Here is a 12,310-nt window from a genome sequence, read left to right as displayed (position 1 = left end):
AAACAATAAATCCAACCCTAATCGGAACCTGCATCCGGGACTGAGGTCGGGCTTTCACCCGCTTTTCGGCTCTTATCGCCACAATCCCCGAGGTCGGATTTCAAAGCTTATTGTTGACTAACTAATTCCTGACATTTTTCCGCTTCCACCTTCAACTATTCTCACTCTGTAAATAACTAGATGTGGTCTTGGACATGACCCTCCTCCGAAATGGCCTCTTATCCAGGGCCTCAACCTCACCTTCAACCTCCACCCTCCGCCGCCCGATAACCCCCAGATCCCAACCCCAGGTCTTGCGCCGAGCACGCCCACAACGCCGATACAACTCGGACTCCTCTACAGGGAAAACATCAGCCGAGAGAAATACCGCACCTGCACACCCACCGCACTCGAACTCGCACCATTCAACCACAACTCCGCCCCAGCTGTTAGACACAACTCCCGCCGCTACAGCCGCAGCCGGGGCAACGCCCACACCCGTGCGAAGTCGCGGATTCCGTGAGGTGATAAAAGCCAGCCCGGTGGGGAAATTCGGAAGATGGTATGCGCGCGTGCAGGAGCGCAAGCCGTACACGACGCAGTTCTGGAGCTCGATTGTTATCTACCTGTGTGGGGATCTGAGCGCGCAGATGCTGTTCCCTTCTGAGGTTCCTGCGCCTGCGAAATCGGAGTCAGAGGATGGGGATGCGGTTGCGCAGGGGGATGGGGGTACTGTGAGCGCTGGTTATGATCCGCTTAGGACTCTGCGGCATTTGTGTGTTGGCGCTGGGTCGAGTATTCCGTCTTATAACTGGTATGTTTCGTGATCCGGGATTTGGTTATGGATTATGCGATGTGCGACCGATGGTCTCTATTGGATTGTTACTGCATGGAGGATATCTGTATGTGTATGTACTTGTTGACTGACATAACTGCTCTCTCTTAGGTTCTTGTTCCTCGGAAACCATTTCAACTACCCGAGCAAGTTCCTCTCGATCCTGACGAAGGTCGTTGTGCAGCAGACGTGTTTCACTCCTGTCTTCAACACGTACTTCTTTAGCGTGCACTCTCTTCTCGCTGGTGCGACGCTCGACGAGACCTGGGAGAGGTTGAAGAAGGCTCTCCCCGTTAGCATTCAAAATAGCGTAAAGCTCTGGCCAGCTGTTACCGCGTTCAGCTTTATGTATGTGCCGGCGCAGTTCCGAAACGTCTTCTCTGGGTGCATTGCGGTTGGCTGGCAGACATATCTGAGCTGGTTGAATCAGAAGGCTGCTAAGGAGGTTGCGGCTGCTGAGGCGCTTGCTGAGGCAGAGGGGATGAGTGTTGGTGCTTTGCATGCTGTTTCTGGGGGGAATATGATCTCTACTGGGACTACATGAATGCACGGAAAGTAGACTTGAAAGTATAGTCGAGGCTGATTAGATATATAGATTCATAGATCCCTGCCGAATATTGGCGTTGGGATATTTTTTTTTGTTTGTTTTGGAGCGATGCATGGGATACCAAGAGCAATTACTTAGATCAATAGACTTCAGTCTCTTTTGCTAATTTGAATTCTATGTAATATGTAATATTTCTACAATTATCAAGTATGTGATGGCCAGCCAGTAAGAACAACGGGATTCTTTAAGGCTCCCTCACATCGCAATGACGCACCCGAACATCAACTCTATCTATAAGACATGATCCCCTCCAGTCGCAGGCATGTCCTGCCCAGAGAGAAATGAAGATGACCCTGACTACGGATCCGACTTCACTCCAGATGAAGAGGATCTGCTAAACAATCTGCTGAACAAAGCCGTCGCGGAACACGCGACCGACACCGACGCCACTTCGATCTCGACACCAACCTGGACTTCAACCCCAACGCCGATCGAACACATCACCGCCCCAAAATCCCCAGAACTCGCCGATCTCGAGTCATTGCAACCGGCAGCTCTTGAGGCACTCGTTACAGATATCGAGGATGGCATTGAGCCAGCTAGCGCTCGGCTGCCTAAGGTGCTTGGCCGGGAAGGGCCTCGCTCGCCATGGCGGCAGTCGCAGCCTCGACCAGGTCAGACGGTTAGATGGGGTGCGAGCGCGAGTGCAATGGGGAGGTCAAGTCCGCGCGCTGGCAACAGCAACAGGAACAGCCCGTTTGGTATGTTTTTTTCTTTTTTACATTTCCCCTTCTTCTTTCCCGTTGACCGTCCACATTTTCCCAATGGATGGGTCCCATTACATCCAACCCGAATTGAGCTGACGACATCTTCTCCGAAGCGTTTAGTCGAGAACGCTAATTCAACCGAGGGCCGAGTAAAAGAACGCGAGCGCAATGCAGCGCGCGCACTCGAATGGACACAGCAGGATCCCGAAGCCGCGGCGCTCGATACTCGATCCCCCGTCGAACGATTCAGGCGGGCACCCAACAAAGCGTTCTCGGTGACTGATTTTGTTTCGCCGGCTTGGTGCGAGCTGCAGTACTGGTTCACATTGACTAAGCATGGGGGGCAGAAGAAGAGGACTGCTGCTATGAAAAAGGGCAGCTCCATGCACAAGACGCTCGAGGATGAGATATACACTACTGTCCCTGTGGAAGTTACGACTAAAGAGGACGCATGGGGTCTCAGGATATGGAATGTTATTCAGGGACTACGCATGCTGCGCGAGTATGGTGTTACGCGTGAGATGGAGGTTTGGGGCGTTGTCGATGGAGAATTTGTTAATGGCATCATTGATCAGTTGTCCTACGAGTGTCCGGACTCGGAGCTTGAGGCTACTGCTGCTGGTTACTATGCGGACGCTGTAAAGTCGCGCACTGCGCTGCCCGAGTATCAGATGTCCTTGTCGGACTTTTTGCTTTCTTCTTCGCAGGGCGGGATGAAGCTTTCGGACCTGGGGCAGGGTGAAGCCGAGGAAAGGGGGCACATTGAGCCGGAACTGCCTGCGGCAGTCTATAACCTGCCCCGGATTTATTTGACAGACGTGAAGACGAAGGGTAACCGATCATTACCGAATGTCAAGAGCACGGGCTTCCGGCCTACTCTTCTCCAGCTGCAACTCTACTACCATATGCTCAACCGGCTGATCACGAGCGACGATGTCACCATTGACCTCCTCGCCACTCGTTACAACTTCGACGCTGAGAAACCGTTTACGGCCGCCTTCGTCTCGGAGGTTGGCGGTCTGAACGACCAATTCTTCGACGCTCTCTCCTCCCAAGAGTCCGAACAGAACGAGGGTCCTTCTACTGCTAGCGAGGACTCAACCGGCGTCCTCCAAACACACAACAACCTCTCCCGTCTTTGGAGTCTCATGATACACCAACTCCGCCTCACATTCCTCCCTGAAAATTCCCCCGACACACAAACCGTCGCACCATCGATCCCATCGCTTTCCCAGCCAGAGCTCTTGGAACCATACTCAACCCTCCTCTCCCCGGTGCTCACAGCTCGATACCTCTCATCTGTCGCCAACGAAGACCTAGAGAGACAGCTCATCGGAAGCCGATCTTTCCTCTTCGATCCGACGACCCTCACCTCCTACCTCACCGACCAGATGACGTGGTGGAACGGCCAGCGAGATCCCCAAGGTGTGGATATCATGGACGCGTGGAAATGTCGGATCTGCGAGTTCCGCGATGAGTGCTCTTGGCGTGAGGAGCGTGAGATGGCTTATGCGAGACGGGGTGGAAGTCGGAGAGCTGGGCCCATTGCAGATATATAATCTGTTATGGTTGAAGCCGAGTTATATTAAACGCGTTCAGCGAGTGCAGGAATATGGAGTTGGTTACCTCTGAGCATGCTTACTACATCTATATTGCGCCTGTCGAGGTCATCTTGATCCACTGCTGATATACTGGATTTGCATATACGGTCTCGAGACAAAGACCGGATATTGCAATATTTGCATCTAATAGTCCGACCTTGGAAAGAAACATCAATCGAACAAATGAAAGACATCATTCATAAAACGCCCTAACTATATTGCAATCAAAGAGGATACCTCCTAACCTCATCCTCCCTCTCAACCTCCAACCCCCCTCAACCTGCACTCTATGCTTCTCATCCAAAAACTCCAACAAAACATCCTGATACTTCTCCTTCCCCTTATACCGCCCAACATCATCCCCCCAACTCCTAACCGCATCCGCCAACCGCCCAGGAACATAAGGCTCCTGCACAATGTCAATAACAGGCTCAAAATATGTCCGAATCGTAAAAACCACAGCCCCAGATCTAGGCAATCTCCTCAACGACTGCCTCTCCGAGCGAAAGAAATGATTCTCAATAGCCCGGTTCTTCTCCGCCGTATTCCACGACACTGTCTCCGCATCCTCGGACCCAATACTATCAGACCACGGCAGATTATCGTCCACCTGGATGAAATAATTGTTCCGAAGCACTGGCTCTTCGGGGCGTAGTCGTCGGAAGAAATTCATCATCCCTTTCTCTAGCTTGCTCTTGAATTGCGGTACGTCGCCGGATGTGTGGATCTCAGACAGCCGCATCCCGAATTTGTCGCTCAGGCGCCAGAACCCGGCTAGCAGGATTGCGCCTGCGAGGAGGTAGTATTCGCCGTCTGGGCGCTCGATCATTAGTGCTAGGTCGTCTTGCACCAGTCGCGCTGCTGTCGCCATTGGGTCTTCGGGCAGTGGGCGTTGGGTTATGTTGAAGGTTTCGTTGGTTACTTTGTTCGTTATTCCCGTTGTGGTCTTGGTGAACATGCTTGGGTATCTTTCGGGGAGGTAGGCGCATCTGGTGGGATTGGGTGTTAGGAGGGGGTTCTTGCTATGGGTGTGTGTTTTGATTGCTCTTACAGTTCTTCGAGTAGTTCGATTGCCGCATCCATTGCCTCTGGTGCTGTATGGCAGCATTTACTCCCGCGCTCTTCGATGCGGCGAGCTTTGTCGGCGTGGTATTTCAGGTAGTGGTTGTCGAGCTCTGTGTTCGGGATATACGAGGTCAATGGGCTGGTGGGATCTGACTATCGAAGAACGACTCACCGATCCATTCGTCCCATTTCATGCTTCTTAGACCCAGCGTGATGTAGTAGTTTCTGCCAGGAAAGGTTAAAAGATGGCTAGCAATATCTCCAATGAATTTGTTCAACTTACGGGCCATATCTAAACGGCCGGTAGGGAATTGGCTTTGTCGAATGGACATCCCATCCTGGGTATGCAATCGCTGTTGGCCGTTTGAAGTCCGATGGAGTCCATTCTATGCAGTAAGAGTTAGTGAGACTTTTCATTCTTGCATGGACTGACATCTCGAATTTACTTACCACCCGGTGGCCTGGTGACCTTTCCTCTTACACCTGCAGCGGGTTTCTCTAGGTCACGACTCGAAGCTCTGGCCGTGCTAGAAGCCCACTTTCGTGAGACCAAGATAACAACCCATACACAGATACTGAGAATAAGAGAGGCATCAACGACCTTTTTAATTGGGATGGATATGATAGTTCCCCATAGGGACTCAAGTACCGACATGGTCATGGTGAGACACTTCTAGGCAGTACCCAGTTCGAGGATACATCGAGAATAGAGAGTCGAGGAAACCAAACTTGATTTAGTATATAGTAAACGCAACGCGGATCGCCCTTATCAAGTCTGGAGTGCGGAGAAAGTAATTGACTGCCCAGATGGTTCACTTATGCGAGATGCCGTGTTAATCCGATACGAGATAGGCCATCTTGGTCAACATATCAAGTGTGGCTGGGAATAGAGACTATCTTGTCTGGGGAAGAGGGGCATGCCGTCTTTTTCGAGCTGTTAAATCCGGGACTGCATGCGTTTCTCCGTGGATTGTCTGTTGTTGGCCTCTCGTGAAGCGGAGTGAGGTTTATCTGCGGAGAAAAGCTAAAAGTTGATAGGGATATTTTGTCCCAATTGGGAAAGGTGACGCTACACTTGTACTTGATAACCTCATGTGTTACTCATTTGCTCGCATTCGATGCGAGTGAATGTTTCCGTGTTGATGTTGTTACATAATTCTTCTAGAGGTTTTATTAAGAAGGATTCAAGGGTATCCTTGATCTATACATGGCCTGCGACTGTTCGTTGGAGAAGACAGTATTCGCCCCATTTGCGTCGGAAGCGAGCTGGGATGACTGGGAAATCAGGAATCCAGATCAATCGACCTAGCAGACCTGTTTGAGACGCATCGAGGAAGCTTGCGCAGGAAAGCGTCTCCCACTGCGCTTTGTCCAGGAGGTAATGGGGCTCTAGCTCGGTTGCGTCGTGACCAGGGAAGTAAGAGTCAACCAGGAAAGAACATTGAGAGATATCAACCTGTAAAGTCAGCAAAGGGACTGGAATAATTTCCAGGGCTACGTTGAGACACTTACGTATTTGCTAGGGTCCTCGATGTTGAGATCATTCATGCCAGATGGAATCTGTGAGGCACCATCTAGACGCCCAAGATAACTCGGTGCATCTGGGAATTCGCCCGGAAGTAGTCCTCGGAATTCACTTTGGATAAACTTGGCGCGCATGTCGTTGGGAAGGAAATATGATGACGGGAAGCGATACCACTCCTTGCCGAAACACACCGAGTCTCCTGCTTGCGCGATATCCACATGCTGTAGGGGCTCGAACACCTTCAATGGAGCATTATAAGCCGTAACCATCCCCAGAGTGCGCAGCATGCCGGTGTTCAGACCAACAAGAACAACTGACATAGCTACAGCAATCTTTACTTTAGTTGGTACGCGGCCGATCAGTTCCTTTTGGTTAGTAGAGCCAAGGTAGGTCAGGATAATATGGAAGCTCAAAGCCGCGCTAAGTGCCAGAAATGGGTATGCTGGGTACATAAACCGCTCTTCCTTGTGTGGCTGGACCGAGAAAATCCCGAACCACATGTAAAAGGGGGCAACCAGGGTCATGGACCGCAATGAGGTTTGCAAGGAGGTGGTGTGCGATCGAAAGACGATCTGAAAAAGTAGGAGGGGCGCGGATAGCATGGCGAGGACAAACCAGACATTGAAGTTGAGCAAGAGGTTTCGAACATAGAAAGTCCATGGCTCAGTTCCAAAAATATCCGGTCCCTTACCTTCTCCTCCTAAGATGTTGTATGCAACAATGTTCCAAGGCACAATAACGAGCTTTCGGAAGAAAGCGTAGTCAACTGCAACTTCAAGAGCCTGTGATACATCTTAGTAAAGACATTGAAACCAAGTAGAATGTCACTTACCAGAATCGACAAACAACGAATGATGCCGTCAAAGACATTGTACAACAGTGAACCGACAGATCCAGAAATGAAACTAACAATAGCCTCCTCAGCCAAAAGAGGGACAATGAGAGCACCGGCAAACGGCCACCCAACAATTGTCCCCAGCCCAAACCACATGATGCCCTGCGCTGTTTTCCGGCCATTTTTCCAATCCAGGAACGAAGCCAGACCAAGCATAGACATATACATGGTAAAAGTAGAGGGCAAAAAGGCAGTCGAAGCATGAAACATGCCAGGGCTGAGTGTGATGATCATCACAAACAAGAGACCGATGCGAGGGCTGAGTGTACGACAGATCGCAGAGTATAATCGAGTTTGGCAGGCAGCGCACAGAAATGCAAGAGATAGGCGGATTGTGTAGAATTCAGCTGTCTTGCTGTGGACCACCAAAGACCCGATCTTCCCTACAGTAGCATGGAGCGACACGTAGAGCCAGCTCCGGATAGAATAAACCGGAGAATATTCCCAGGTCTGAAGACCATATCCATGCTGCAGATAATGCGCAGGTTCCCAGAAATTGAACACCTCATCGCAATCTTGAATTGGGGAGAATAGTGCGGCGAGAGTGTTGGTAACTAGGCATAGGTAGAGAGTGATGTTGAGGGGAATGTAGAAGGGAGCTGGTGGGGGTCTATACATAGGTTAACGTCATGTTTGATCTTAAAAATATTCATAGACATACTGCTTCTTTGTCCGAGGTTTATGGGCATCCCCCGAGGAATTGTCGTTTCCTGCCATCTTGCAAGTTGGAGTTTAAGTCGAAAGTCATAAGATGGATCCATCCATGGATGTACAGAGCTGCGATAACCGATAAGACCTTGTTGACCGCTCATGCGGAGTCTGGCAAAATAAAAAAAGTTTCCCTCCCGACTTTCTTTCGAGTTGAACTGGTTTTTATTCAATACATATTTGAGTTAAATATTCAATATGGACGGACACCACAACCCCTCAAATGACACCACAGGTGCCGGCGAAGGCCCTGCCCCCAAAAAACCCTGTCTTATCGAGACGCCTATCGCAGGGACCCCAGACAACGGCAGCGATTTCTATAACACTCCGTTGGCTGTAGGAACACCAGACATGGGTATAACCAGCCTAAGTGCTGGAAACAGCGCCGAATCCTCTACTTCTTCGAAGTTAAACCATATGATCCCCGGATTGAACCTTATTCACCACCCCTCCGAACAAGAAACCGGCTCGCATTTGACCGAACACACAATCAAGCAAGAGCAAGATCAACCAGAGAACCACCAAGAAGCCGACAAAGAAGCCGAGACAGAAACAAAGCAAGAGGAAATCCAGCACATCTCCCAGCCCGAATCCACCGACGCAGTGATGAACGAGGAGACAGAGGCGAACCAAATCAAAAATGAACGTACTGCTCCTCTCAGCGAAGCTATGGATGTCGAGCAAGATACCCACCAAGACAATATGATCGAAGCCACTGGTCAGGCTGGCGACGCCAAAGAAGGGGAGCACCCTGAGTGGGAGGATGACTCTTCCCCGTACGAGTCATCCTCAGACAGCTCTGATTCCTCGGACTCCGATGATAGCGACGATGAAGACTATCCCATCCTCAGCGCCGAGGAGCAAGCACAGATTCTTATGCGGGCGGAGGGTGGCTCTGATGACGAGGGAGACGGCAAGGGGAAACCAGGTGGACAACTGCGAACCACCAACGAGGTCGAACACGAAGTCCTGCCTATCCCTGACGTTAAGATCACCCCCGAGATGAAGATTGTGTTCCTGGGCAAAATTCATGCCGCTATCGATAACAATGTTCTTATCGAGGCTAATACCTCTGGAGAATATCAGGTACTTGAGTCGGGCTCCCTGCTCTGCTCTGATGATCGTCAGATCATTGGTGTAGTAGCAGAGACCCTGGGCAGAGTCGAGAATCCTCTGTATACCGTTACATACGCCACATCCTCCGAAGTTCAGGAAAAGGGCTTAGTCAAGGGCAAGGATATCTTCTATGTTGAGGGACACTCCACCTTTGTGTTCACCCAGCCGCTCAAGGGCATGAAGGGAAGTGACGCTTCCAACTTCCACGACGAGGAAGTTGCCGCCGAAGAGATGGAGTTCTCCGACGATGAAGCAGAGGCTGAATACAAGCGGAAGCTGAAGCAGAAGCGACTAGAGCGCAAGGAAGCCAGAGAAGGCCCCAAAGGCAAGAAGCCAGCCCCAGGACCTTCAAAATTGAACCAGAGTGAGCTCAACTACGACGATGCCGGAGGAGCTGAGGAGGGATACACCCCTCTTGCACGCCCTACCAACCTCCACGAGATGATGAACACCCGAGAGCCACCAGTTGAAGGCAACGAGCGTGGCGGGTTCCGTGGCGGAAGAGGTCGTGGCCGGGGTGACCGTGGACGCGGAGGACGAGGCAGAGGTGGACGCGGAGGAAGGGAGTGGGACCAGGATCGTCGGCCCCAGCAGGCCAGCGGCCCAACCCACGAGTCCCAGCCTCAGCCTCAAGCCCAGCCCGCTGCTCCCTACGGCCAGCCAATGTACCAGCAGCCCCAGCAACCCCAGCAACCCCAGCAACCATACGGAATGCCCCAGCCCTTCGCTGCATATGCGCAATACGCACAGCAGCAAGGCCAGAACCCGCAACACGCGCAACAGCAGCAGCCGCAATTCAGCCAAAGTGGAGCGCAGCCACAGATGCCCTTCCAGTTCTCTCCATACCCGGCCTTCCAGCAAGCGCAACCCAATAACTTCCAGAACACCCAACACGGTGCTCCTCAATTCGATCCTCAATCCATGGCTATGTTTGAACAACGGCAGCGGCAACAATTAATGCAGCTTATGCAATACCAGCAGCATTACCAACAGTCTCAGCAGCATTACCAACAGCCGCAGCCCCAGCACCAACAGCCCCAGAACCAGCCCCAGCAGCAACACCATCAGCCTCCCCAGGCCCAAACCCCGGTTATGAACTTTGACCAAGTTAAAGCTCAGCTGGATCTGCTGCGAAACCTGAGCGGTGGGAACCAGGGTCCTCCCCCTTCCTGATAACTTTGTTTTCCATACATGTTCTTCTGTGATATCCTAGCATTGGAAGATTTGCTTTGCATACGGAGCGGGGTTTATGTGGGTAGGGAATTTTGTTTGATTAAAAGTTTTCCATAGCTCTAATTGAGTGTCTGTTTTGAATTGAGTTACGGTGCCTACGGCGGTAAAAGTAAACAGTAAGCACCTGAAGCATCATGCGTATGAATGATAATGGCTATGAAGCAAGTTCGCTATCTGTAAAAGTACAATAGACCTAGACCTTGATTATCAGCCGTAGGAAATGTTAATATTCAGCTGGTTTGGCACTCTTCGCTAGTGTCCAGAAGTTCTCCATCTTGGCTCGGGACAGAGCTGCTTTGGCAGCAGAATCTGTTTCACAGATACGAGCACCAAACCATTTCCTGAAGGCCCGACCTTTGGTCTGACCTTCCCAGAGGAGATTACATGTGTTCGCGCTGAAATCTCGGGGCTCTCCTTTATCATCTTCGGTGGATAACCAGGAAACCTGAGCTTCAGGGCTGTCTGCAGGCACTCGATCTGATCCAGGGTTTTCGGTCCAATCGATGCGGTTCAACATCAGCTTTCGGTAACTGTTGATGGAGTGGTGGCCGCCCTCGACAATCACCAGGTTGAACCGGGGATGCATGACGCACATGCCCGTCAGGTTATTTTGCTCTGCGTTTTTGCCGATCTTGAAGCGGTTCCGGCCGCTCGCCAGACTGTCAATTCGATACACAGATTGGAAGATGCCCAAAGAGGCGTCCTTCTCCTTTTGAGCTTCCAACTTCTCGCGCCGTTGCTCCTTGGTCAGTTTGCGGTCTTCGTTCGCCATCTCGTGCGCCTCCTTCCGATCTGCGATCTCTCTGGTCACACGAGCTTCCACAGCCGTGGGATCCTTCACAGCTTGTTCTCCCAAAACCCGCATCAAATTGGATTTCTTGACCTTTGGAGCCGGTGCTTCCTCGAGTCCTAGTCTGATCTTGGCTTGCTGTTCCTTCAGATCTGCCATGCGTCGCTGTCGACGAATCTTGGCTTGTTCTTTCGGGGTAAGGAACATGGGCTTTTGTGCAGGCATGTGCTTTTCTTGCGGAGGTTGGAGCTCGATAGGATGCTGAACATAGCTGTTGAGGGTATCAAGTTTGATGTTTTCCTGGTCATCAATTGCGTCATAGTCGCTGCCATCAACTAATTTTGCATCCCACCACTCTACATCGGGCGGAGCAGGAACAAGGAAAGCCTTTTCCACATCCATATCCTCGTCAAGTCCGGCCTGTCGCGATTTCTCTGCAATTCTTTTCTTCATGGCTTCCAGCTGTGCCTGTCTGCGTAGAGCCGCTGCCTGTTGGATATATTTGCCCTTTTGATTGAAGAGGAGCTCTCGGGTTTGTCGGGGCTTTGCGATCGTTGCTTTTGGATTGATAGCCGGATCAAAGTAAGGGTTATTTTTGATTTCTTCGACAGATGGACCAGACAGATCAAGCTGGGGCCCACCAGCACGTTTTGGCTTAGTCTGCCGTCCATTTGCCCCACGATATTCAGGTGCAGCATCAGAGAGAAGCGCGGGATGAAGGCCAACGTCCAAACCACCGCGAGCCTTGGACATGCCCTCGTCGTCATGCACCGGTGGTTGGTAGGATGGTATGGGTGCACTGGGTCGTGGCTGAGACGGTGTGCTGGCTCGTTGGGTAGCTGCAGCAACTCGAGCTTTCATTTGCTCTAGTTTTGACATTGCAGGAGCGGGTGCTGGCGGAGGAGGACTTCTAGAATCCGGCGCGGGTGGTGTTGGAGGTGGTGGTGTTGGTGTCCCTGTCACGCCACCATGCGCTTGTAGACGAGCGCGCACAGCTTCTGCCTTTGCCCTTGCTTCTGCCATTATTTTCGCAATATCTGGCTTGCCCGGGGCAGCACCTCCTTGACCTGGTACTGGGGACCCATGGTTGGAGCGGGTCCTTTTCTGGGAGTTGTCGTGTTGATCCTCAGGGTGAGGACGCTTCAGCGCGTTACCCGATGTGTCGGCCATGGTGTAGATGACTTCTGACCCACTCGGTTTTCTGACGATAGGAAAATATAAAAAGGTTGAAAGAGTGAAGGATTGACAA

The 12,310-nt window shown here is 51.4% G+C and overlaps 6 protein-coding genes across 6 annotated transcripts; 3 read left to right on the top strand and 3 right to left on the bottom strand.

Moving 5' to 3' along the window:
* Positions 1-194: 194 nt before the first annotated feature.
* N7471_003987 (Mpv17/PMP22 family protein) lies at positions 195-1,358 on the top strand (the record flags this gene model as incomplete). Its single annotated transcript, XM_057276706.1, has 2 exons — positions 195-793; positions 926-1,358. The coding sequence occupies 2 exons, from the start codon at positions 195-197 to the stop codon at positions 1,356-1,358; spliced, it is 1,032 nt and encodes a 343-aa protein (XP_057136316.1).
* Positions 1,359-1,683: 325 nt separating this feature from the next.
* On the top strand, positions 1,684-3,687 carry N7471_003986 (exonuclease V; the record flags this gene model as incomplete). Its single annotated transcript, XM_057276705.1, has 2 exons — positions 1,684-2,122; positions 2,249-3,687. The coding sequence occupies 2 exons, from the start codon at positions 1,684-1,686 to the stop codon at positions 3,685-3,687; spliced, it is 1,878 nt and encodes a 625-aa protein (XP_057136315.1).
* A 235-nt stretch (positions 3,688-3,922) lies between these two features.
* N7471_003985 (heme-dependent oxidative N-demethylase family protein) lies at positions 3,923-5,455 on the bottom strand (the record flags this gene model as incomplete). The annotated part of the gene is made up of 5 exons (XM_057276704.1): positions 3,923-4,718; positions 4,781-4,904; positions 4,967-5,019; positions 5,078-5,180; positions 5,245-5,455. 5 exons carry the CDS (start codon positions 5,453-5,455, stop codon positions 3,923-3,925), a joined length of 1,287 nt encoding a protein of 428 aa, XP_057136314.1.
* Positions 5,456-5,995: 540 nt separating this feature from the next.
* N7471_003984 (dolichyl-P-Man:Man(6)GlcNAc(2)-PP-dolichol alpha-1,2-mannosyltransferase) lies at positions 5,996-7,931 on the bottom strand (the record flags this gene model as incomplete). Its single annotated transcript, XM_057276703.1, has 4 exons — positions 5,996-6,250; positions 6,307-7,101; positions 7,152-7,824; positions 7,876-7,931. 4 exons carry the CDS (start codon positions 7,929-7,931, stop codon positions 5,996-5,998), a joined length of 1,779 nt encoding a protein of 592 aa, XP_057136313.1.
* A 189-nt stretch (positions 7,932-8,120) lies between these two features.
* N7471_003983 (RNA-binding snoRNP assembly protein NAF1) lies at positions 8,121-10,211 on the top strand (the record flags this gene model as incomplete). The annotated part of the gene is made up of 1 exon (XM_057276702.1): positions 8,121-10,211. One exon carries the CDS (start codon positions 8,121-8,123, stop codon positions 10,209-10,211), a length of 2,091 nt encoding a protein of 696 aa, XP_057136312.1.
* A 283-nt stretch (positions 10,212-10,494) lies between these two features.
* On the bottom strand, positions 10,495-12,231 carry N7471_003982 (U4/U6-U5 snRNP complex subunit PRP3; the record flags this gene model as incomplete). The annotated part of the gene is made up of 1 exon (XM_057276701.1): positions 10,495-12,231. One exon carries the CDS (start codon positions 12,229-12,231, stop codon positions 10,495-10,497), a length of 1,737 nt encoding a protein of 578 aa, XP_057136311.1.
* Positions 12,232-12,310: the final 79 nt, after the last annotated feature.

The sequence above is a fragment of the Penicillium samsonianum genome (assembly GCF_028829775.1).
Source record: "Penicillium samsonianum strain IBT 33392 chromosome Unknown utg000003l_segment0_segment0, whole genome shotgun sequence".
In the NCBI taxonomy this organism is placed as follows: domain Eukaryota; kingdom Fungi; phylum Ascomycota; class Eurotiomycetes; order Eurotiales; family Aspergillaceae; genus Penicillium; species Penicillium samsonianum.
This window is presented reverse-complemented; position numbering and strand designations above follow the sequence as displayed.